Here is a 26,066-nt window from a genome sequence, read left to right on the forward strand (position 1 = left end):
TTTTCTGATCCCCACTATTATTTATTTGTATCACTGACATTTAAACGCCTATTACAAACTAAGGGCCCTCTGCCTCTGGAGTGCATTAAAAAGGCCGAAGGGTCTCAGCGCTTGCAGAAAAGAGCATCTCATTCCTTTGCACTGGCCCAAGGACCTGCTCCGAGGTGCTTGTGCTTCTGGCTTCTACACAGGTTCTTCCAGGATTCAGATTGTCATGCAGGAATTGATGCACTGCGGTAGCATGACACAGGGGAAATGTCCCCCTCTGCCTCTTTGCAATTGAGAACTTAGCTCAGTTCTGCAGGGCCTGCAAGATGGAGGGTGTCCCACCAGGCCTTCGGTTGAGGGCAGCGGCAGTTCCACCAAAACTGGCCTCCCTGTTCCATTTCTGCCCACCCAGCCTTCTCTCCTGACTGTGTGGGTAACTGTACCATTATGAATGGCGCCATATGGGTCTTCGGTTTATCTGTGAATTTTTAGACTTTATTAGATTGGAACGCAAAAGTAGGAAACAAAGCAGAATCAAATGTTGTTGGCAGATTTGGGCTAGGAGCACGGAATGAAGCAGGAGAACGCCTCATAGAATTCTGTGAAGACAACTATCTGTTCATTGCAAACACATGTTTCAGGCAACCAAATAGACGATTGTATACATGGACATCACCAGACGGCCAGTATAGAAATCAAATAGATTATATAATTGGAAGCAGAAGATGGAGAAGCTCTATTCTCTCGGCCAAAACAAGACCAGGAGCAGACTGCGGTACAGATCATGAATTGCTAATATCGAAAATAAAGATAAAGCTTAAGAAAAACACCAAAACATTCATAGCACCAAAATACAATCTAAGCAATATTCCGGAAGAGTTTAAAGACCATGTAAGGAACAGATTTGCATTACTAAGTTCAAGTGAATGTAAACCTGAAGAACTATGGGTGGAAACTAGAGATATTATCAAGGAAGAATGTGCAAAGACTATTCCTGTAGCCAAAAGAAAAGAAAAACCTCGATGGATGTCTGAGGAAACTCTTAAAATTGCCAGAGATAGACAAGAAGCAAAAGTAGAAGGTGACAGAAATAGAATCAAAAGTCTAAGTGCAACGTTCCAGCGACTTGCACGTAGAGACAAAGAGACCTATTATAATAACCAGTGTAAAGAAATAGAAGAGAACAACAAAAAAGGAAGAACAAGAGATCTGTTCCACAAGATCCAAGAAATCAAAGGGAAATTTAAAGCACGGTTAGGCATGCTGAAAGATCAGCATGGAAATACATTAACTGAACAAGACAAAATAAAGAAAAGGTGGGAACAATACACTGAAGAACTATACAGAAGAGATGAAGGATAAAAGATTCTTTCCAAGAAGAATCTTTTGAAAAAGAACCTACAGTTTTAGAAAGTGAAGTGAAAGCTGCATTGAGAGCAATCGGGAGAAACAAATCACCAGGAGCAGATGGGATATCAATAGAGCTATTCCAAGCCACAGAAACGGAGTCCATCAAAATCTTGACAAGAATATGCCAACAGATATGGAAAACAAAACAATGGCCCACAGACTGGAAACGATCCATTTACATTCCAATTCCCAAGAAAGGAGACATCAAAGATTGCAACAACTATCGGACCATTGCATTAATTTCTCATGCAAGTAAAGTGATGCTCAAAATCTTACAACAAAGGCTGTTACCATATATGGAACGAGAAATGCCTGATGTTCAAGCTGGTTTCAGAAAAGGAAGAGGCACTAGAGATCATATTGCAAATATACGCTGGTTACTGGAGCGTACGAGAGAATTTCAGAAGAAAATCAGCTTGTGTTTCATAGATTACAGCAAAGCTTTTGACTGTGTGGATCATGAAAAGCTATGGCTGGTTTTAAAGGAAATGGGTGTGCCACTACATCTGATTGTTTTGATGTGCAACCTGTACTCTGGACAAGAGGCCTCAGTTAGAACAGAATATGGAGAAACGGAATGGTTTCCAATTGGCAAAGGCGTCAGACAAGGATGTATTTTATCTCCCTATCTCTTCAATCTATATGCAGAACATATAATTAGGAAAGCAGGATTAGATTTAGATGAAGGTGGAGTGAAAATTGGAGGGAGGAACATTAATAATTTGAGATATGCTGATGACACTACATTATTGGCAGAAAATAGTGAAGATTTGAAACAACTATTGCTGAAAGTTAAAAGAGAAAGTGCCAAAGCAGGACTACAGCTGAACATCAAGAAAACAAAAGTAATGACTACAGGACAATTACACAACTTTAAGGTTGACAATGAGGAAATTTAAATTGTTCAAGACTTTCTATTCCTTGGCTCCACCATCAACCAAAAGGGAGACTGCAGCCAAGAAATCATAAGATTGAGACTGGGAAGGGCAGCCATGAAGGAGCTAGAGAATATTTTGAAGTGTAAGGATGTGTCACTGGCCACCAAGACTAGATTAATTCATGCCATCATATTCCCTATTACTATGTATGGGTGTGAAAGCTGGACAGTGAAGAAAGCTGATAGGAAGAAAATAGATTCCTTTGAAATGTGGTGTTGGAGGAGAGTGTTACGGATTTCGTGGACTGCCAAAAAAACAAATCAGTGGGTTATAGATCAAATCAAGCCTGAACTGACCCTAGAAGCTAAAATGACTAAACTGAGGCTGTCGTATTTTGGTCACGTCATGAGATGACAAGAGTCGCTGGAAAAGACCGTCATGATAGGAAAAGTTGAGGGCAGCAGGGAAAGAGGAAGACCCAACAAGAGATGGATTGACTCAATAAAGGACGCCACAGCCTTCAATTTGCAAGATCTGAGCAAGGCTGTCAAAGATAGGACATTTTGGAGGACTTTCATTCATAGGGTCGCCATGAGTCGGAAGCGACTTGACGGCACTTAACACACATACACACAGAGGTTTTAACTGTAATTTATTGTGTGCTATAATGCTATTGTTTTAAATTGAAATATTGTTGATGTTGTGTTGGATGTGGAGCCACCTGAGCCCAACCTTTGTCTGGAAAGGGCAGGATAAAAATATAATAAATTAACTTCTGCAAATCTGTGCTGAAATAGAGGAATGAGTAAGACTCATTATGAGAATTTTCTCTGGTTCAGGATCACTGTTGCCCAGTGTAGTTATAACGTTGCCCTGGGCCCAACCTCCTAATCATGATTTGGAGATCAGGTGTGCCCCACAAGCTCATGCTTTCTTCCCTCTCCCTCATGGTTCCTTTTCACAGCTAGGCATGGTGACAATTATGTGGGCATTGGCCTTGGTGCTAAGTATGGTAAGCGTTATGCTACTGTGGTTTGTAACGAAGGTTAGAACTAACCATGGTTAGCGTTAAGTTTGGCCAACCATGGTTAGCGTTAAGCATTCAAGAACGCCGCCATGCATGTATGATTCATCTGGAGAATTCAAGCAACATGAGAATGACAGCTCCCCTGGATCCTGGAGCCTTTGAGCATTGGTGTACATGATAACACAGACCAGGGTTAGAGACCAAACGAGAAAGGAGGAGTATTAATGCCCACAGGCCACTTTGGATATTCTAAACGTAACTAAGAGATTGTGCAGTATTAGGTCTGCGCCAGACTACAATAGCGCAAGTCATTGCTCACCTCCATGTAGGTTAAGACACTCACATTGCTGCTGGTTGCCAAGGCTGTTACTGCTGATCTGTAAGAGCTCTGCAGTTATGATTGGAAGTGGAAGTTTTCCAGGAAGTCAGTGCAATCCTAAACAGAGTTACACCCTTCTAAGTGTATTGAAGGTTAACCCATTTAGGTTGAGAAACCCATTTAGGATTGCACTGTCAGAATTCCAAGTGAAGGCAGAATAGATGTTGGGATGGAATTGCGCATTCTGATTTTTCATTGATTGCTTGTTTCCCTTGCAGTTTGATGGGCTGGGTGCTACCGTCTTTCTTTACAAGCAGACTTTTTTTTAATGGCACATGTATATTTATTAAGCATCTCTCTCTCCTTTACACCCTCTAGGAAATGTGACTGGAAACAGTAACTCAACATTCATCTCAAGTGGACAAGTCATGAATTTTAAAGGCGAAATCATTGTTGTCTACGTTAGTCAGAACTCCCAAGAGGGTTCAGCGTCTCCTGGGGCGACTGAGGGCAACTTGGGCAGTCCGGTGCAAGAGGAAAACCTGAACCGCTGTGAGACATTTGCAGGCAACGTTCCCCAGTATAAGGAGAAATGTGCAGAGATGGATTCCTATCACAGCACCGAAAGCGAAGGGGGAGGCAGTGCTGTGGAAGAGTACAAGAGAACTTCAGGGCCTGTAGTTCAAGAAGAGAATCAAGACTGTCCAAAAACAAAACACTTTGGTAATGAAGCCTCCCAACCGGTACAAGAGGAGGGGAAACCAGAACAGTTCCTAGAAAAGGTATTGCGCTGATGGAAATGCCTGCTTGCTAACTTCTAGCAATGGGCCATGGAGCACTATCCTTGAAAGGGCTCTGGAGACATTATTCGGATTGCACTAAATAATCCCAAACTTCTGTTCACTGTTAAGAAATCAGAGGGTAGCATATGAATCTGCCTTGTACTGAGTCAGACTAGCTGTACATCAAACTTAGTATCATCAGCTGCTCTCCTGGATCTCAGAGAAGAATCTTTCCCAGTGCCTACACCAGGGATCTTTGAACTGGAAAGGCCAGGGCATGAACCTGGAACTTTCTTCATGCATTGAGCTTCGTCATGCTCACAGATTGGCCAGAACTGGGACCTTTGCTTTTCTTGGGGATTCTTTGAAGCCCTGTATGTAAGGACAGGGTATTATTGGATGCCTCAGCATTGGGTGGTGCATCTCACAACTGTCAGGGAACAAACTGAAATGCTAGGTAATCTGGGCACAAGATACGTTGCTAGCGTTACACAGGTACTGAGAACAGGGTGCTAAAGCTCCTGCACATCTCGGACAAGCTGCTAAAGACTCCAGTCAACACACTTGCCTTTTGTTATAATGGTGGATTTGGGCGATGTACACATGTAACATGAAACCACCGTTTTTGCAGAGCCAGCTGTATACTGGGGCAACCTAAATTAGTCACCTAACTCAACAAATTTTGTCCTGCCCTCCTGCTCCCCACCCCAAGGACTGGAGGAGAGCCCTTCCTCACCCCCCCCCCGCCCCTGGCCTCTCCAAAAGCAGTGCAGCAAACCACACGCACCAGATCCCAAACTCTTAGACTAGTCCTTTGCCTCACAAGACTTCAGCCACCATTTCCGGGCGCCTGTTGCCAGGTCAACCAAAATGGTAACCCAGCCCTTGTGAGAGAAAACCCACCAGAGATCCGGAAGCTCTAGAGGGCGCGAGTACGAAGAGAGAAGGGACAGTGAAGAGGCACCCAGGATGATCTCTTCCAACTCCTGGGTGGAGGAAATAGCATCAGCTGTGAGGTGGGGGGGGGGAGATAGTGATGCTGGAGGTTTTTGCCCCCTCAGGCACCGAGACACCTTAAGCTGCCTCGGAGAAGATGTGTTCTGCCTCTCTTATGTAAACAATAGATCACCACAAGTTCCAGCACGGATTCAGTTGTCAGTTTCCTCCCTACTTCGGGTGGGCAGTCAAAATGTCACACATGTAAGCTGGATCCTTTAAAGGATAAGTCATTGCTGTCTTTGTTTTTTTTTTAAAGCCAAATTAATTTTAAAAGAACTGCAAAATCTCTTGTGGGATGGGAGTCAATGGGTTTGTGACCTCGCAAGCACCCGCCAGTCAGTGCTGTACACAGCTGCCTTCTGTGCAGATGCACAGACGTCGTTTCCCTTGGGTGTGACCTAGAGAGATGGTCTTTTGGTTCTTCAATTAGACCGTAACAAGTATACTTCTAGAGCGAAGCAGCTCTACCATTCAAATGGCATTTTGCTGGCACGCAGCCTGTATAAACTAACTGTTAAAGCAGGAAGTGTAAGCTTAGCACATGGTGTGAGACACCAGAAACCAAATCCTCATTTATGTGGTGAAAGTTGCCTGTGACTGATAACCAGCATCTTTCCTCAAGTCATTCAGAGCCAAAATACACAATATGAAATCCGCATGTCAGGACACAGGTTCCTAGCCCAACTCCCGGTTACCCATTCAAGCAGGGACTCACCTTTCAAAAGCCCTCAGTTTCTCTGTTTGTGTGCAAATGGGCCACCGGGGGTGGGTGGGTGGGAGGCAGGGGCTCTAGCCTTCCCTCTCATGGCATTTTTGCCAACAGAAACAGTGCTGGGGGGGGCTGTTTGCCCCATCCTCTGGCTTCTTGTGCCCAAGGAAGGACACGTGGTGCCCGAGGAAGAGGCAAACAGGCTGCTCCCCACAGCGTAGTTTCTGGTGGCAAAAGTGCCGTGAGAGGGAAGGCCAGAGCCCCTCCCTCACACCCTGTTTGCAGCTGAAGGTGGACACAGCTTTTTCAAGGCAAATTCCCTCTTGAATGTAGAACCATGAGTTGGGCTGGGAGCCCTCTGTGTCCTGATGCGGGTTCCATACAGTCTGTTTTGGCCCTCGGGCACAAACTTTGGCAAGAGGCAGTTGAAGAGGTGCCGAAGTGCAGCAAGTTCTGTCTTCAGTCAGGAGCCCAGAACCAGACGCTCCACAGGTACTGCCCCAATGCTCACGGAAGCAGTAGGCCTGCCTCTGGCCTGAAGCACTTCCAGTTTTCCAGGGGCTCGCATGAGTGGACGATTCTCTGTACAAAATAATGCCCTCCTCATAGGAAACTGTAGATCAGTTTACTCACTTGCCTTGTTAGTTTACTGGGTACAGGGTGTCTTTCCATGGAAGCAGTAGCATTCCATGTCAGCCCTTAACCTCCAATCTGGAGTGATTCAGCCTGCACAGAGATTTACCACCCCAGTAAGAACTAAGGCCCCCTGACGTGGATGGCCCAGGCTAGCCTGATCCTGTCAGATCTCAGAAGCTGAGCAGGGTTGACCCTGATTAGTACTTGGATGGGAGACTGCCACAAAAGTCCAGGGTTGCTATGCGGAGGCAGGCAACGGCAAACCACCTCTGAACGTCACTTGCCTTGTAAACCCTGCAGGGTTGCCATAAATCAGCTGCAACTTGACAGCACTTTACACACACACAAGAACTAAAGCCACTTAAAGTGTTTCTCGGTGACCTGTGTTGTGTTTTGTACACTTCAGTTGCATATTAGAATGGATAAAACCATAAAAAAGAATAGTATGGACTGAGCAGGGTGTCTGCATAACATGCAGCTGATTTAAAACTAATATGTGGTTTTTTTACTGGTGCATGCAAAGTTTGAGTTTGCTTTAGGGTTGCGTTTGTATTTTAATAGGCCACAGTGGTGCTGCTGACCCTATTAAGGACCCAGAGCCCTGGCGGGGATTCTCTCCAAGCTATTGAAATGCTACATACAGGATGTATCACTTTTTAAAAATGCTTTAAAATACACTAAAGGTTTTATGAACAGAGAAACTGGGTCCTTCACTGCACATTTAGATTGATCTATTTGCTTAAATTTCTGATTATTAAAACAAAGATGACCCTTCCTAGTGTATGAGGATGTATCATCTGTGTTTCTCTCTTTGGCCCTTTTATTAACAAAGAGCTGTGAATTGCTTCAGCAATAGATCTTGGCACAAGCTGTGCATTATTGTTCGATAGAGGTTGATGTTTTGGGAGCGAAGGAAGAGAAGTCTGGTTTGACTCCAGCCTCGTCGCTTCTCTTCTCCAGCATGGAGACTAGGGCCTAGGAGAGCCAGGCTCATATCTGTACTCTGCCATGGAAGCTCGCTGGGCAACCCCCTCGGGCCTGTCGTCCTCTGTCAGCCTGTCTCACAACAGTGGTTGTTCTGAAGATAAAATGGAGGAGAGGAGAACGACGAAAGCCGCTTTGGATCTCCATTGTGGAGAAAAGCAGAGTATAAATAAATAAATTGTAGTTTCCACCATTGCCTGCCATTCCCAAAGTCATTGTTATTTATTATTTACAGCTTTTGCCAGAACATAGTATACAACTACAATCTTAAAAAGGATTTTAAAAAGGTAGGTATTAAATCAAAAGTATCTCAATAGCTTAACATAAATACATTAAAATGCTGAAATGGTTGCAATAAATATATTATGCTAAAATGTACCTAAAAGTTAGTTGTGACGAATATTGACCATTGGTGGTCTCTCTCAAAATTCCCAAAGTCATCTATGCTGGCCGGTGGAGCCTGTGGGAGAAGGCAGAAAGAGGCTCATGTGGCTTCTGCAGAACTAGTTGGTGGGATCCAACCCTGGTGGCAGCCGCCAACCCAGACAAAAATGCCAGCCACCACCTGGGCAGCAGGCTATGGCCACAGAGGCACATAGACACAACCCTGCGAAGGAACGAGGGAGTCGGGAGGGCAGCAGGGTGAGGCACTGTCTGGGGACTTCTCCGGGAGCAGTGCTGAGTGAGCCTTGCTCCCCTCGGGGCGCCTCCACCAAGCCCCAATCCTCGCCGACCCAGGCATCATCGCTGCCCTTACCTCCAGGCACCCCTGCCTTCCTCAGCCTGGCAGGCTGCGCCTTGGCCTTTGGCAGGCGAATCCTTGGCGACCCCACACCCGGTGAGCCTGTGTCTCTCAGTAGCAACGGCAAGAGGTGGAAAGGAGGCTCAATCCAGGGCTGACAGAGAGGAAATGTCAGGAGACTGCCAGTAGCTCACAGCCACAGCAGAGCAAGAGGGTGGGAGCATCTCACAAGAAGCCCCACTGGACATTGGGGGAACGTTTTCCCCCAGAGGAAGGTGGAACCCAGGAATCCTGGGAGTGAGGGCAGATGGCAAGGTAGGGAACGGTAAGGGATTGGACGGGGGGGGGAGTCCTCCCCTGGGAAGAGAAGGGTTATGGGAGGGGCTGGTCCATTGGCGAAGGGGTAAAGGCGGTGGAGCAACTTCCCTTTAAATAAGGACCAGAGCCAAGGCCAAAGAGGAAGAGGGGCTGTGGTGCAAAGAGCCTGCCAGGCAGGGGTCAGAGCGGAGAGGTTTCTGCTGCTCCCACCCATTCCAAGGCCACTGGAGCTCGCAAAGGACCTGCTTAAGCCCGGGCGGAGGGGCCGTGATGGGACATGCCTGGGGGTCAGCCTCACAGGCCCCCGCTTTACTGGTGGGCTCCATTGATGGAGGAGCTAGCCAGCCCACTCTCCAGAGGGGAAACTAAACGGGGACCAGTGTGCCGCTTCAGTTGCTGAGGAACTGAGGAAAACTCTGCGATCTAACATCTGGGGGGGGGGAGGCTAGTTAAGCCCTCCATATTTATTTATCTAGGCATTTATACCCTCGCTTTTCTCCTCAGTGGGGACCCAGAGCACTCATTCTTCCCGCCTCTGTTTCATCCTATGGCTGAGTAACACTGACTGGCCCAGGGTGCTGTGGAAACATTAGGCTGCATCTCCAGGTGCCAGGGAGAGAGAGTAGCCTGAAAGGAGGGCAAAACCCCTTCCCCTCCTTGAGGCACTGCGAGGCAGTCCTTATCTGTCAGTCAGGGCTAAGACAGGGTGAGGAGCTGGAGCAGCCTGCTCCTGGCCCCCAAACTAAGGACTCTTCCCGTTACCCAGGTCCTCCGCCCTCCACAGATTTTGGGGGGTGAGGTGCAGCTGGAAGAGAATACTATCTCCATTGGAGACTCGGCATGAATTTGTGCATAAACCTACACTAAAATAACTGCTGAGATGGTGGGTGGCTGCAGATGATCACTGCACAGTTGCCCAGGGAGTCTTCAATCTTCCACTTCAAGCACTCTCCAGTACTACTAAAATGCACACAGTGAGTGTTTTTCTGCCCTTGGGACTAGGGTTGCCAAGTGCCCGGTGGTGGTGGGTAAACTCCCACCAATCCACCGGGCTGCCCGCCAACCAGCTGAGGGCCAGTGGGCCCTGCGTGCGAGTCACTTTTGGGTTTACCCAGAAGCAACGCGGACGCTCTGGCAACCTCGGCTAAAACTCTATGGAAACACTATGTTCAGCCCAGCAGCCCCGCAACGGACAAAAAGCAGGCCACTGCGCCTGCCGCTTCCTCTGCAGCATCTTCAGCACTGTGCCCAGCCACCCCCCTCTGCCAGACAGGGAAAAGGGGGCACCTCCCCCTTTAGGCTCACTCTGATTGGGCAGGAAAACCTACGCATGCATGCTGGGGTGAGGCGCCCCCTCCTACTCCTAGAAGCTGGAAGATTCTCCCCGTCAGCAGGCCGGTGCATGAGCAGTTCCCATGTGTCTCTGCACAGAAGACAACTCAACGGACAACAGTTACAAGTAAGTGCAACACTGGTTTTCTTATTAACAGATGGAATCAAAATATAATGTTTTGGTAGTTATTATTATTGTTAATAATAATAATACAAAATGCTCACATTGTTCCCCAGGAATCTACCAGATAATGACATTGACTCATTTCTTCATTGTGAGAAAACGACCAGAGCCAGCAAGAAATTTCCTGACACAGGCTCAATTGCTGGTACAGGGCTGTGTAAATCCTTCCATTGCAAGCCATTCTCTGTCTGGAGTCAGAAAAGGGACACAATTAGTCACGTGGCCCTGCGCTGGTCTTTTCCTTCTCAGCTGATCCAGCTGGCTTATGACTTGACACCTCAAGCAAGTAATAAAAGTTGTCTGTTGGTTCTGGGAGCTTCCCTGCCTTCGATTTGCTGCAGAGATTGTAAATGGACAGCACTAGGAAGGCAGCAGCGCTGGTTTTGTACTAGCGATGTGTGACTTAAAGTTATTAATGTTGTATTTTTACCCCAAGAGGATCACACCTGCTTAAATCTTGTGTTAATATCCCAAACTTCTGGAGGAAATGGCTTGGCTCCACAGTGCTCTTTCCACTCACAATTGGCAGTTCTGCTCACAGAAGACGAGGACAATTTTTTGCCAGTTCATCTTCGTGGCGTCCTTGCAGGCCCACTTGGGAACTGCGCACACGGAGGCCTTTGCATGCTCAGTTCCCATGTGGGACTGCAAGGAGGACCAATCGATGAGCAACGGTTACAGGTAAGTAACACTCCTACTTCTACCCCCCATGATATTCCCGAGGACACCATTTATGGGGAACAGACCACAGTAAGACGGGTGAAGCAGGAATCCTCCCTTTATGCAGTGGAGCTAAGTTGATTTCCTGTAGCTGTCAGGCACCGGCCTGTTGTTCAGTGGCTGGCTAGGTGGTTAGCCTCAAGGCCATGATGTTATTCTCTGTACTAACGTTTTGTCTTATGCCGGCTCTTCCCTGGGAACAAGACCCTGAGAACGGGGGGGGGGGGGTTGCTGTGGTAACCAAGAGCCGTTCTGAAAGTTTGCTCTTCTTTATATTTTCTGCGCCCTCAGTATTTCCCCATTAGTGTCATTGCTTATTTCTAAGTCACTTTCTGCTTACCACTGTGCCTATTTCTCAATAAACAACTTTCTATGGAAAACCTGCCTAGGAGTTCGTTTGTGGGATTTAGCTGTTGATCCAGAGCTGACATTACGACACTAATCCCACCAAGAATTTTTTTCTGTGCGTTAAACACCCGCATTCTGGCTGAGGCCGCGGGGAGGGATTGCTGGCGGTCATTCCTGGAGGAAGCACGCCGCACACGTCTGGACTCCACTGAGGTTGTGGTTCGAGCCTGGGAGGAAACCAATTGGCTTGCTGCCCTCGTGGAGGAACTTTATTTAGCCCAGCAGGATGCTGTACTCCTTGCCCTCATGGCAGAGAAGCCGGAGGAGACGATCCCGGAAAAGCCGGAGGAGACAATCCCGGAGCAGCTTCAGTTTTACCGGGAGGCGGAGAATGCCGCCGCCAAAGCGGATTTACAACTGATTGATGTGCCACCAGAAACTGTTACCAAAGCCGTGGTTTTACAAATATTGAAATATTGTTTTAACTGTCCGGTGCCGGTAGAGATCACGCGGCGGGTGCTACCGCTTCTCACTAAGCGTGGAGAACTGTTATTGTTGCTGCAACGGAGGCTGAGAAACTTTTCACAGCAGCGGCCGATGCCCAAGCCGCTGAATTGGCAGTGAAGCAGGCGGAAGCGCAGGCCGCGGGCCAGGCGGCAGCAATTGCAGCCGCTCAGGCGGCAACGGGATTAGGGGCATGTTCCAAGGTCCCAATAAATCCGGATTTATGGGAGGAGGACTGGACCGTGCCCCCATTCTCTCCTGACCCCCCCCTCTTTGAGCTCCCAAGCAGAATGACAGCTCGCATGCAGTGGCTGGCTAGGGTCAACCATCACAGCAGTTTTTCGCAAGACGGAGGGGGGTACCCCGCCGAGGAAGACCTCGGTGATTGGAATACAAATCTCCAGGCACCATGACCTGGACGGACTGGAGGTACTGCAGACGAACTCCAACGCCTGCAGTACCGGAACGAGGATTTGGAGGAGCAAGTGGCCCAGATGCGTGACCAAATGGATGTGATGTGGTGGGAGTTTGGCAAGTTGCAACGAGCACAGCCTTCCGCACTGGTCCCGCTGCAACCAGGGCTACTGGGCCTACCGGGAGCCCCATTACTGGGACAACCTGCTCTGCCACCGCCTGGGCAACCAGGCGCACCACCGCCGGGACAGCCTGCCCCGGGGCTACCCAGTGCGCCCATGCCGCAACCGATACCACGTCCCTATGCTCAGCACAGAGATCTGCGAATAACTTTTGACGGTTCGGCGGAGGGGTTACCGTGTTTCTTACATCAAGTGGACAGCTTCATGAGGGAACAAGGGCCCACCTTTCCCACAGAGGACAGCCGGGTCAGATATGTGTCGTCCCTGCTGGAGGGAGCAGCAGCGGAGTGGATGATTCAACTATTCGACTTGCGGGCCCGATCCATCCTGACTTTAAATTACTTCATGAGGGCGCTGCGGAGGCGCTTTGAGAATCTTTTCCGGGGTAAGAAGGCTAAAGTGACCATTCTCCAACTACGCCAAGGCACCAAATCTGTCAGAGAGATTGCCAGTGAATTTCAATGACTCACTAGCAAAATAGCGGACTGGAGCGAGGCCACACGGATACAATGTTTCCTGGAAGCACTGAATCCCGAAATCTTGTACTGGGGATTCATGCAAGGAGACCCACTGTCATGAGTCAGCCTGAACTCTCCTCGGAAGAAGAGGAGGAAGGAATGGCAGAGCAGGGTGATGCACCGGTGGAAGTCTTACCAGGGCGACTGGACCATAGGTCTGAACCAGCAAAGACGACAGATGCAGAAGAAGGTGGTACATATTGGGAAGGAGCAGAGGAACAGAGAAGGTTATCACCTCCAGACCCCCCCAGCCCAGTTAGCCGTCAAAGATCAAAGGTTCGGCTCAGTTTGCAGGAGAGGCGTCGCAGCGCGAGATTGCAGGCAATTGGTCGTAGGTGTTTGCAGGAGCCAACACCAGTGAGTGATGCAGAACAGCTGGCCCAGGAAGGGAATGAGGAGGAACAGCCATAAATCTTAGGCTGGCTAGTCAGTCAATGTGGGAACAACTTTGCTAATTACTGCAAGCTCTGCTGCTCGTGCTGAGATCTCTGCGCTCAGTATTATCTCGCTTAGGTGCCAGCTACCAGCTCCGGCCCTTCTGGTATCCCTGCAGAACCTGGGAGGACCGAGCCTAGGCCTTGATGCAAAGGAACTCGTACTGGTAATTGAACCTGTTCCTTGTTTAGAGTGCTGCCTTGGTTACACACTCAGTCCACCCACACTACCGGGAAGAGTAAACCGCAACAGGCTCTGCTCCCCCCAGTACTCTCCATTGCTGGGAGTGGAGTCAGAGGCCAAGCACCTCTGCCTGGTCCCTGCCTGTACCAACACCCACCTACCCTTGAAGGGTGGATACTGCTTGTGGAGGAAGTAGAAAGTCGTCAGCAACTCCTTGCCCTTTCCAGACGCAGGGCTAAGGAAACAGCACCACGGCAATTCCGCGCACCGCCAAAACCAGCCCCACGAGCACCCGCTCCATCTCCCAGGAGGCTGGCTCCTGACAGTGAGTGCACCAAACGGTTCCAGAGTGGAGCCTGCCTCGTGTGTGGGGACCACGGCCACTTCGTGGCAGCTTGCCCAATACGACTGGAACAGCCAGTTTTGAGTCCCCGCCCTGGGGGTACAACTCGGGCGGGTAGAGACAGCCACCGGAGAAGCGCTACTACCGGATATGCCACCACCACTGGGCGCAACATCCCCCCTGCTCTGACTCTTGATGCAGGGGTCCCCAGGGATTCCACTACCCAGATACTCGACCCCTCCGGGTCACGGATTACAAATACGCCTTTGCTTACCCCATCGGGGGTCCGGATTACAAATACTGCCGCCGCAATTGAGGACAGCACTGCCTCATCAGAGGAGGAGGCGACCTGGGAAACACTTGTTCCCGCTCTCGAACAGCCAAAAACGGACTGGGTCTGTGGGAGAGGGAGCGCCACCACAGACCCCTGCGCCCGTGCAACCCAAAGCTCCACTAATGGTGAGAGAAGTGGAGGACACAGTTTTTCTGGATGTGGTTTTACAACATTACAAGGGGGGGTGTCAGGACCAGACCAGCCTGAGAATGGAGTACTGTGGTTTGGCCAGGTGCTAATCCAAGGTCACAACTGTTATGCTGTCATGCTAATGTTTTGAGAGTTGTATGTGTTGTCTTTGCCCTAGCAACCAGAGGTGGCCTGACTTTGTAGCCTTTCTTCTATATATACGATCCTCTGTAGACTGCATCTCCATTAGAGTCCTTCTAGTTTTCTGGCTTCTGCAACCTGTTGTATATTTCCAAATAAGCCAGCTTTCTTAGGATTTCCTGCCTATGGGGTCTGTTTATGGATTTGCCAATGAGCACAGAGCTTACATTAGGACTCTAATCTAAATTCACTTTTACTTCAGTGGTACCCTGGCGGGAGCCGGGGAAGGACCATTGGGGAACCTCCAGCGGGAGCTTCTGGAGGAAGCACACATCAGGAGGCTCATCGGTTGGCGGTACTGGTGGCGGCGCAGTGGCTTGTGTTGTCCAGAGAGGTTGCAGCAGGCTGCGCAACGTGCCTGGGAGGAGGCCCGGTGGCTCGCAACTCTACGGGAGGAGGCCCAGTTGCCGCAGGAAGACGCGACTCTGCTGATCCAATTGGTCACCTGGATGGGGGATTTGGTGGTCCTGTTGGATGGGACTAGTACGTGTGCCCAGCAGTCCATACCTCAATCCCTGATGGAAGAGGGGGTCACGGTCAGTGACAGTAGCCGGCAGGACGCTGAGAATGCCGCCGTCAAGGCCATCCTGAGTCTTATGGATCTACCACCAGCAACGACTACGGTGGAGGACGTCCAACAGGTCCTGGAGAAGGAGTTTGGACCGGCGTCCGCAGACATGGCGCCTCAGGTCCTACCGCTGTTGGCAAATCGTGAGGAGCTACGGTTGTTATTGCATCAAGCAGCGGAGACACTGCTAACTGACGCGGTGCCCAGGAGGATGCTGCCCCGCAGGCAGAAGCAGCTCGGGCGGCAGCAACTGGAGCAACAGCCAAGGGAACTGTCCCCTTGCAAGGACCAGGGTAGGGGGGGAAGAGTGGTCGTTTCCTTCATTTCCCCCCTCTTCATTTCGTGCCCTCCCGAGAGAGACAGTTCATCAACAGAGGGCTACTTTCCGTTACGACCTCGCGCTGGACGTCCGAGAATACCCGTGCGGGGAAGACTCGGACGATGACGAGGTCAAAGACTGGAGTACCAACATAGGTGTTTCCCATGGGTGGCGGGCCGGTGGTGCGGGAGACGAGGTCCAGCGTTTGCGGATTCAGAATCGGGACCTCAAAGAGCGAATGGCCCAACTGTAAGATCAAATGGATGTGTTGTGTCACGAGTTTGGACAGTGGCAACGGATTCGGCACCTCCCGCGCAACCTGTTACGGTGCCCGCTCAACCAACCCCAGGAGTGCCTGGAACCCCTCAGCCACAGCCGCCAGTGGTACCCCCGCTGCCTGTTCCACCAGTGGTGCCACCGCCACAGCCCCCCGTGGTGCCAGGGCAACCAGTAGTACCACCGCCCAGAGGTGGGGGGACCTTACCCGCGCTACCAGGGGTACCCATGCAGCCGTGGCCACAGCCCCTGCCTCAGCATCTTGCCCTGCACAGAGACTTGAAAGTGACTTTTAACGGCACTGCTGAAAATCTGCCCTACTTCTTGCATCAAGTGGATAGTTTCATGAAAGAACAGGGACATACATTTCCCATGGAGGGCAGTCGGGTCCGGTTCATGCCGTCCCTCCTAGAAGGCCCGGCGGCAGAGTGGATGATTCAACAGTTTGATCTCCGGGCCCGATCCGTACGAAGTTTGAATGACTTTATGCGGGCTCTGCGGAGGCGCTTTGATGACCCATTCAGGGGGGGAAACTAAAGCCGCTATCTTGCAACTATGCCAAGGGGCATCTTCAGTTCGAGAGTATGCTAGCGAATTTCAACAACTCATGAGCAAAATTGCGGATTGGAGTGAAGCTACCCAACTATAACGTTTTCGGGAGGGACTGCACCCTGACATTCTGCATTGGGTGTATATGCAGGGAGACCCCCCGAGTCTCGAAGAGTGGATTATGTTGGCAGAGGAGGTGGAAAGCCACTGACAGTCCCTTTTCCTGATGAAGTGCAGGGCAAAGGAAGGGGGGCAGAAACAAAGTTGCGCTTTAACCAGGGTACCCACTCAGCCACCACAGGGACCGACCGTACTCCTTCCGGAGAGGGCAGAACGTTTTCAGAGAGGAGCCTGTCTCGTGTGTGGTGCCATGGGTCACTTTGCTGCGGCCTGCCCGTCACTCCAGGAACGGGCCATCCAACTCCCTTATCCGGAGAGCGTGCCGCGGGAACTCGGCAATCGACGCAGAAGCACACCAGGGAGCCGACCCACTGACTCAGGTTGAGCGGTTCCTCCTGCATTCATTCTCCGTATGGAAGAACCCCTGGAGACAGCCCCAATCCCTGACCCATCGGGGTCCCGGATTACAAATGCCAACCAATCAGGGTCCCGGATTTCAAATACTGACCCATCGGGGTCCTGGATTACAAACGCAGCCATCAAAGGCGAAGATAATTCGTCGTCATCCGAGGGTGAGGAGAAGTGGACTTCCCTTGCATTAAACTTAGATGCACCAAAGACTCAGGAGCAGCCAAAAAACGAGGCGGGTGTGCAGGTGATGGAGCGACACCGCAGACCTCGGCTCCCAGCTGGCCCACTGCTCTGCAGATGGTGAGTGATGTGGAGGACACTGTTTTCCTAGATGTAATTTTGCAGCATCCCAAAGGAGGTCCTCAACTACCAGTTAAGGCCTTAGTCGATTCGGGATGTGAGCGCACCTTGATCAGTGAGGACACGTTTAAGACTCTCAATGTAAAAGCAGTACGTCTGCCTCATCCCATCCAATTTGCCCAAATGGACAGCAGTAATATTCAGGGGGGGGCAGTTGATCGGCGCACCGGCAGGGTGGCCATGGGAATAGGCCATCATTGGGAGCAGATCCACTTCACAATAGTACTGGGCATATGCTACGCCGTAGTACTAGGGGCAAATTGACTGAAAGGACACAGCCCCATCATTGACTGGGCGGCCAGAACAATCAAATTCGCCCAACCTCAATGTGAACGTCACCGCCAGGAAGTTGCCGTTGAAACGCCTATCCTCATTTCGGCGGCTCCCAACCCCTCCCAACTGCCTCCCGAATATCAAGACTTTGCAGATGTCTTTAACATGAAAGAATGTGACGTTCTGCCCCCCCATTGCCGGTCGGACTGTGCTATTGAGGTGGTGGGGAATGGCAAATTGCCTAAAAGCAAGATCTATCCAATAAGCCCGAAAGAGAAGACGGTACTCAGAGAGTTTCTGGACAAGAATCTTGCTCGAGGTTTCATCCAGCCGTCCACCGCACCCTATTCTGCTCCTGCTTTCTTCATCTGCAAAAAGACGGGTGATTTGCGGCTCTGTATTGACTTTTGCAAACTCAATGCAGTCACCCTCACAAACGCCTCATCTCTGATTTATTGAGCCAGCTAAAGGAGGGACACATTTTCACCAAACTAGACTTGGTTGAAGCCTATTATCGAGTGAGAATTCGGGAGGGGGATGAGCCACTGACTGCCTTTTCTAGTTGTTTTGGGATGTTTGAGTACCTAGTAATGCCCTTCGGGTTGAAAGGCGCCCTGGGCGTCTTCATGCAGCTGATTAACAAGATCCTGCATGACTTGCTGTTTAAGGGAGTGGTGGTTTATCTATATGACATCCTAATCTATTCTAAATCTCGCGAAGAACACATTGCCCTGGTACGGGAGGTATCACAGCGCCTTAGAGCAAATCAACTCTATGCCAAAGTGTCGAAATGCGAGTTCCAATAAAACCAATTGACTTTCCTTGGCTATGTAATTTCCCACCGAGGGTTAACCATGGACCCTGAAAAGGTGCAAGCAGTAAAAGACTGGGAACCGCCTACAACTCACAAGCAAGTTCAAAAATTCCTCAGGTTCGCCAATTTTTATAGAGGGTTCCTCCCCAGCTTCGCTCAAATTGCACTGCCTATCACGGACCTACTCAAAACTAAGGGGAAGGGAGATGCAGCTACGCAACCGTACGCCCAGGTAGAATGGACCCCCCAATGCCAAACCGCTTTTGAGAGTCTGAAGCGCTCGTTCACCTCCAAACCCATTTTAAAACACCCTGTTTGCAGCCAACCATTTGTAGTGCAGGTGGATGCTTCTGAAGTTGCCATGGGAGGCGCCTTGCTGCAACAAGGAAAGGATAATCAATTACACCCATGTGCCTATTTCTCCAAGAAGTTTGCCCAGGCTCAACTAAATTGGCCTATTTGGGAAAAAGAGGCTGTGGCCGTGAAACACGCGCTCACAGTGTGGAGACAGTTTTTGGAAGGGCCTGACTGCCCTTTCGAAGTCTGGAGTGATCACAAGAACCTTGAAGCCCTGACAGGTGCCCGCAAACTCTCCGCAAAACAGGTGTACAATGGGCAGACTTCTTTTCCAAGTTTCGGTTCGTGCTTAAACATGTTCCAGGGAAGCAGAACCTACTGGCAGATGCTCTGTCTCGCCTACCCCAGTATCCAAATAAAGTTGATCGCCCCACAGAGTCCCTCTTCACTCCCGCCCAAAGGGGTCTCACCCCTATTTTAACAGTCCAAACCCGGGCTCAGACCCGGAAGCACACACAGGTGTCCCCACAGGTTGCAGAGGAGCAACCTCCGAACTAACCCTCCATCCCACCTGCACGGCTTCCCCCAGCAGCAGTGCCCGGAGAGCCACCAGCCGCCCCCCACACAGCACCCACACCAGCAGAGGAGCCCGGGAGCGCCCGGTCTCCACAGAGCTCAGCTTCCAGAAGATCCGATGAACGGAGGCTGGAAAGATTACCTGACTCTTTCAAAGACACGCTTATTTGGGGTTACCAGTCAGAACAGTCCTCAAATGTTTTCCCTACTGATCTTGTCAAGCAAGGGGACTTATGGTACAAAAATGATAAATTGTATGTGCCTGGAATGTTGAGGGGGGAGGTGTTGGGTCTCGTGCATGGAGCTAAAACAGCGGGCCATTTTGGGTTTGTAAAGATGTTACATTTACTGCGCCGGCAGTTTTGGTGGGCAGGGATGCGATCGAATGTGGACTCCTTTATCCGCAGTTGCCCCATCTGTGCCACTGCCAAACATGTTCCAGGGAAGCTGCCTGGATTGCTCCAACCCTTGGAAACCCTGCAGGACCATGGGAAGTAATCGCCATGGACTTTATAACAGACCTCCCTCCCAGTCAGGGGAAAACTGTACTTTGGGTGATCACGGACCTGTTTTCTAAACAGGTACATCTCGTACCATGTACAGGTGTACCCTCCGCCCCAAAACTGGCCCGCCTTTTTGTGTCACATGTCTTTAAACATCATTCGTTTCCGTGTAAGGTGCTCAGCGTCCATGGGACTAGTTTCGTGGCTAAGTTCTGGAGAGCTTTTCTCAAGTTGGTGGGGGTGGAACAAGGGTTGTCATGTGTCTTTCACCCCCAGACGGATGGACTAACCGAACAGGTGAATGCGGTTTTGGAATGTTATTTGCGATGCTATGTTAACTATCATCAAGATGATTGGGTAAACCTGTTGCCTTTTGCTGAGTATGCTTACAACAATTCTTTGCATCAGTCCACAGGGTTCAGTCCCTTTCACATTGTGTATGGGAGGGAATTCAAACCCGTTGCCCATGTGGATGTCTCCAACGAGGAATGGGTGGATATTGTAGTGGAAGTAGTGGAATGGGTGGATATTGTACAGACAACCTGGCCGTGGCTGGTAAAAAATTTGGAATGAGCCAAACATGCGTACAAAGCTCAGGCAGACCCGGTGGCCGGGTTGGGTAAGCAAGGTGGGGGACCTAGTCTACTTGTTCACCAAAAATGTACGGTCCCTGCGTCCATGCAGGAAACTCAGCGCCAAATATATAGGACTGTTTCCTATATCAAGAATCATAAATGCTGTCACAGTAGAACTCACCTTGTCTAAGTCACTAAGGAGAGTCCACCCAGTATTTCATGTCAGTCTGCTAAAGCAATATGTACCCTCAGCAGAGTGGCATCCTGAACCTCCTCCCGAGGTACCACAGATGGTGGGGGGGGGAACACTTCGAAGTGTCCAAGTGTGAGGGTCTCTGTTGATGTGTCTCTGCTTCCCATCACCTGCTATCAGTGAACTCGTAAAAGCAGTTCACACCTTCTGGTCTCAGGCGCCAGGCCTGATTGCCCCGAGTATCCCCCCCCGCTGTTCTTCCTGTCAGTACTCCCTCAGGCCGATGCGGCCTTGGAAGTGTGATAGCTTCACCAGACTTCCTGGGACTCGTCTGATGTTTTGTATTATGCCAAGCCTGTAACTTCCCATAACAATAAGTGTGAACCCCAGTGCCCCAGTGCCCTGGAGTCAATATATTCTGTAAACCCGATTAGCCCCTCACTTGCAACTTGCTACCTGTGCCTGTCTCATCTCCTGATGTCTTCAATAAATCCTTTGTTTCTTTATCAAAGTCTGAACATTTGATTTGGAGAAGTAAACTCAGAGAGAGGGGATCTCTCACATTAAGTTGCAAGTCCTTGCCTCTCGAACTGCTGCTGTACCTTTTGGGACAGAATGTCAGGCGACGAGGAAAACACCCCTACTACCCCTGACGCACCGGACGGACCGGTGGTACCGGAGAAACCGGACCCCAAGGAGGAGGGTGCCAAGCCAAAGAAGCCTAGGGATCCCATCCCCGACCAAGGCCGGGACGGACGTCCCCGAGGACTTTTTAACAATTGGCTGGACTCCCCCAAGGGTTGGTCTCTCTCCCGAACCGCGGCGAAGGATCGCCGTCTGGCCTTCCCTAGCACGGGACTTGAGGGGGACCCGGCGCGCAAGGAGGCCCTGATGGAAGAGGAACGCAGGCAGTGGCTGGAGGATCGCCAAGCCATGCAGGAGCAGATGGAGTCCATGCGGCTTGTGATGGGTGAGATGGCAGCGGCCCTGGACGCGCTGAAAGTGCAACCGCCTGCCGGCAACCCCCCGGACGGAACACCGGCAGCCCCTCCCGCGCCTCCTAGCCTCCCGTCCCGTCGGGACCTGAAAGTCACGTATGACGGTTCAGGGGACCAGTTGACCTTTTTCATGGTCCAAGTGGACATTTTTATGCGAGAACAAGGCCGAACCTTCACTTCCGAGGAGTCCCGGGTGCAGTACGTGGCTTCCTTACTGCAAGGGGAGGCGGCCGCCTGGATGGTGTTGCAGTATGAACTCCGCTCGCCGGTGCTGCGAACCCTGGACGAGTTTATGGTGGCACTCCGAAACCGCTTCGAGGACCCAACTCTGGGTGAGCGGGCTAAAGCCTCCCTGATGCAACTGCGCCAAGGGACCAAGTCGGTGGCGCAGTATGCAAGTGAATTCCAGTCACTGGCCAGCCGAATCCTGGACTGGAGTGAGGCCACTCTAGTACAGTGTTTCAGGGAGGGCCTCAACCCGGACCTCCAACATTGGGCTTTTATGCAAGGGAACCCTCCGGATGTGGAAGGTTGGGTTCGCCATGCTGCCGACATCGAGAATCGCAAACAACTCCTGACCTTGTCCAAACAACGCGTTGGACGAGACCCGAGACCCCGGAGTGACCGGGGCCGAGACTTCCGACCGGGAGGGAGCGGGGGTCCCTCGGCCGCTGAACGCCGCAAGCGTTTTGAGACCGGTGTCTGCCTGACCTGCGGGGGAAAGGGACACTTTGCGTCGCAATGCCCCTCTCGCTCCGGTCGTCCCAACCCCCCTCGCCAAGCCCCGACCGAACCGCAGAGGGCGGCCGCTGAGGACCAGCCCCGCCGCAGGAGCGAACCACCGGGCCGGCGTTCAGGCGCACCCTCCGCTCTCCATGCGCGTCCCCAGGATGTGATCTCCACCTCTACAGGCCCAACGGGGTCCCGGATTACAAATACTACTTTTGATTCGGACGGATCCCCGAACGCCACCACTCCGTCCCCCTCTTCCAGCGAGGAGGAAGAGTGGGAACAGCCGGCAAAAAACGCCGTCGGTCTGCTGTAGAGGGGGCTCCGCAGCAGACCGCCCCTGTCGTTGTGCAAGGAGCTCCACCGATGGTAAGCGCCCAAGAGGACAATGTATATGTGCGTGTTCACCTGTCCCTACCCAAAGGGGGTCCCAGTTTAGAATTCCCCGCCTTGGTTGATTCGGGGTGTGCCCGCACCATGATTAGTGAGGAAGCTGCCAAGAAACTGGGAGTCCGGCGCAAGCGGCTTCCGGGACCCCTCCGCTTTTCCCAGATGGACGGGAGCGATTTTAAACGGGGCCCAGTGACCCACCGAACTGCAGCCGTGATTATGTCTGTGGGAGAACATTGGGAACGCTTGTATTTTACCATCGCCCCTATTGTAACCCCAGTAGTGTTAGGGATGAACTGGCTACGGGGGCACAACCCCTCCATCGACTGGGTTAAACGGGTGCTCTCGTTTCCCGAAAGCCCCTGTGGGTTGCATGACAAGGAACGGGTACTCAGGACTCCAGCCGCCGCATTGGTAGGGTCCCCCACCCCAACCTCCGTTCCTCATCAACTGCCCACAGAATACTCGCAGTTTGCGGATGTCTTTGATGTTAGAGAATGTGACGAACTACCTCCCCACAGAGAGACGGACTGTGCCATCGAAATTGTGGGGGAAGGCAAGCTGTCTAAAGGGAAGGTCTATCCCATGAGCCCTAGTGAGAAGGCGGTGTTACGGGACTATCTGGATGCCAACTTGGCGAGGGGTTTCATACGCCCTTCCAAAGCTCCTTATTCGGCCCCAGCCTTCTTTGTGAAGAAAAAAACGGGAGATCTAAGACTGTGTATTGACTTTCGTAGGCTAAACGCGGTCACCCAGTCTAACGCTTACCCTCTTCCTCTTATTCCCGACCTTCTAGCACAATTGAAGGAGGGCCGAATCTTCACCAAACTGGACTTGGTGGAAGCATACCACCGCATTCGCATTAAAGAAGGAGACGAACCCAAAACGGCCTTTTCCAGCTGTTTTGGAATGTTTGAATACCTAGTCATGCCGTTCGGACTTTCGGGGGCTCCCAGTGTGTTTATGCAATTAATTAATGAGGTTTTACATGATTTGCTGTTTCGGGGGGTGGTGGTATTTCTCGATGACATCCTAATTTACTCTGAAACCATGGAAGAACATGTGCGCCTAGTGCGAGAAGTGCTCCAGCGGCTGCGGGAGCACAAACTGTATGCTAAGGTATCCAAGTGTGAGTTCCACCAACCTTCCATTACATTTCTTGGGTACGTGATTTCCCACCAAGGGTTAGAAATGGACCCCGCAAAGGTCCAGGCGGTGCTAGATTGGGAACCCCCCACTACCCGCCGCCAGCTTCAGCAGTTTTTGGGGTTCGCTAACTTTTACCGAAACTTCATTCCCAACTTTGCCCAAGTTGCGCTTCCTCTCACTGCCCTGTTGCGTACCAAGGACAAGGGGGCTAGCGCCGCGCTTCCCTCAGCCCGTTTGCAATGGTCCCCCCAGTGCCAGCAGGCTTTTGAACGTTTAAAGCTACTTTTTTCATCCGAACCCGTTTTGGCTCACCCGGATTGCACCAAGCCTTTCGTGGTGCAGGTGGATGCCTCGGATGTGGCCATGGGCGGGGCCCTATTGCAGAGGGATGAAGGGGGGCGGTTGAGACCATGCGCCTACTTCTCCAAAAAGTTTTCCCAGTCCGAAATCAACTGGGCTATTTGGGAGAAGGAGGCGGCGGCGGTCAAACATGCCCTCACCATATGGAGACACTTCTTAGAAGGTGCCGAACTGCCGTTTGAAGTGTGTACCGATCACAAGAATCTCGAGGCTCTCAAGGGAGCTAGAAAGCTCAACGCCAAACAAATTCGGTGGGCCCAATTTTTCGCCAAGTTCCGGTTCACTCTCAAACATGTCCCGGGCAAGGAAAATGCCCTAGCCGACGCTTTGTCACGACTCCCCCAGTATCGCAACGATTTCGATCGCCCTGTCGACTCCCTGTTCACTCCCGAGCAACGTGGGGAGGTCCCCAGCTTAGCAGTCACTACCCGGTCCCAAGCCCATCGACCAGAGACCCCCCCTACGCTCAAAGGTATCCCGGAAGCCTTCCAACAGCGGCTCCGGGACGCTTCCTTACAGGAGGAGGAGCACCACCTCCTCCCTACTGGCCTGGAACGAACCAACACTTGGTGGATGCAAGGGGGAAAACTGTATGTCCCATCCTCCCTTCGCAAAGAGGTATTGGGACTTGTACATGGTGCCAGGTTGGCAGGTCATTTTGGTTTCATAAAAACACTTCACCTGGTACGGAGGCAGTTCTGGTGGCCCGGTATGAGAGCCGATGTGGAGCTATATGTGCGCAGCTGCCCCACTTGCGCCACAGCTAAGAAACGGATGGGAAAACCCCCAGGACTTCTCAAACTGCTGGAGAACCCCTCCCGCCCCTGGGAAGTCATAGCCATGGATTTTATCACCGACCTACCTCCTAGTCGGGGAAAAACGGTTCTCTGGGTAATCACGGACCTTTTTTCCAAACAGGTCCATTTTGTTCCATGTGCAGGTCTTCCTTCAGCCCAGGGTTTGGCTAAACTATTTGTTACACATGTCCTCAGGCTACACTCGGTCCCGAGGAAGGTCCTCTCCGACCGGGGGGTCCAGTTTGTTGCCAAATTCTGGCGAGCCTTCCTAAAGCTCATGGGGGTGGAGGAACAGGGTTTGTCTTCCGCCTACCACCCCCAGACGGATGGTCAAACGGAACGAGTAAACGCGGTGGTAGAATGTTATTTGCGTTGCTATGTAAATTTCCACCAGGATGACTGGGTCGACCTGCTGCCATTCGCCGAATATGCGTACAACAATGCACCTCATTCCTCTACCGGCTTTAGTCCCTTCCAAGTAATATACGGGACGGAATTCGGTCCTTTCGGTTCCGCCCCCGTCACGCCAGAGCTCCAAACCACCCCTGATCTTCAGGAGTGGATTCAGGCAGTTAAATCTACCTGGCCATGGCTGCTCAAAAATCTTGAGAAGGCAAAAAGCAAGTACAAGGAACAGGCGGACAAACACCGGTCTCCGGGATGGGAGCTAAAGGTGGGGGAGCAAGTGTATCTGTCCACCAAAAACCTCCGCTCTCTTCGTCCCTGCAAAAAACTGAGCGACCGTTATGTGGGACCTTTCCCCATTACCAGAGTGATCAATGAGGTTACCGTGGAACTGAAACTCCCTAAAACCCTCAAGGGAGTCCATCCCGTATTTCATATTAGTCTCCTCAAACCTTATGTGGCAGCTCCCCAGTTCCACCCCCCTCCCGACCATGAGATTCCTACTGTGGTAGGAGGGGATACCCATCTGGAAATATCCAAGGTCTTAGATTCCAAATGGAAGAAGGGAAAACTGTTTTACTTTGTTCGTTGGAAAAACCTTGGGTCCGCTCACGACGAGTGGGTGGCCGCACCCCACATGGCGGCCCCTCGCCTGGTCCGAGAATTCCACCTCGCTTATCCCGATAAGCCTCGCCCTCTCGAGGACCCCGGAGGGGGGCCTTAAGGGGGGCAGAATGTGAGGGTCTCTGTTGATGTGTCTCTGCTTCCCATCACCTGCTATCAGT

The 26,066-nt window shown here is 51.2% G+C and overlaps 1 protein-coding gene across 1 annotated transcript in view; it reads left to right on the forward strand.

Moving 5' to 3' along the window:
* The window catches only part of TNFRSF11A (TNF receptor superfamily member 11a), a gene marked incomplete at its 5' end in the record, with an annotated part of 42,705 nt that extends 30,081 nt beyond the window's left edge, over nt 1-12,624 (forward strand). Inside the window, 6 exons of the mRNA XM_056854989.1 lie at nt 4,001-4,404; nt 6,498-6,604; nt 10,224-10,251; nt 10,838-10,989; nt 11,481-11,874; nt 12,460-12,624. Coding sequence (XP_056710967.1) covers nt 4,001-4,404; nt 6,498-6,604; nt 10,224-10,251; nt 10,838-10,989; nt 11,481-11,874; nt 12,460-12,624 — 1,250 coding nt within the window. The remainder of the gene's footprint in view (nt 1-4,000; nt 4,405-6,497; nt 6,605-10,223; nt 10,252-10,837; nt 10,990-11,480; nt 11,875-12,459) is intronic.
* Between the last annotated feature and the right edge of the window lie 13,442 nt (nt 12,625-26,066).

This window comes from Euleptes europaea, chromosome 8 (assembly GCF_029931775.1).
Source record: "Euleptes europaea isolate rEulEur1 chromosome 8, rEulEur1.hap1, whole genome shotgun sequence".
Taxonomy (NCBI): domain Eukaryota; kingdom Metazoa; phylum Chordata; class Lepidosauria; order Squamata; family Sphaerodactylidae; genus Euleptes; species Euleptes europaea.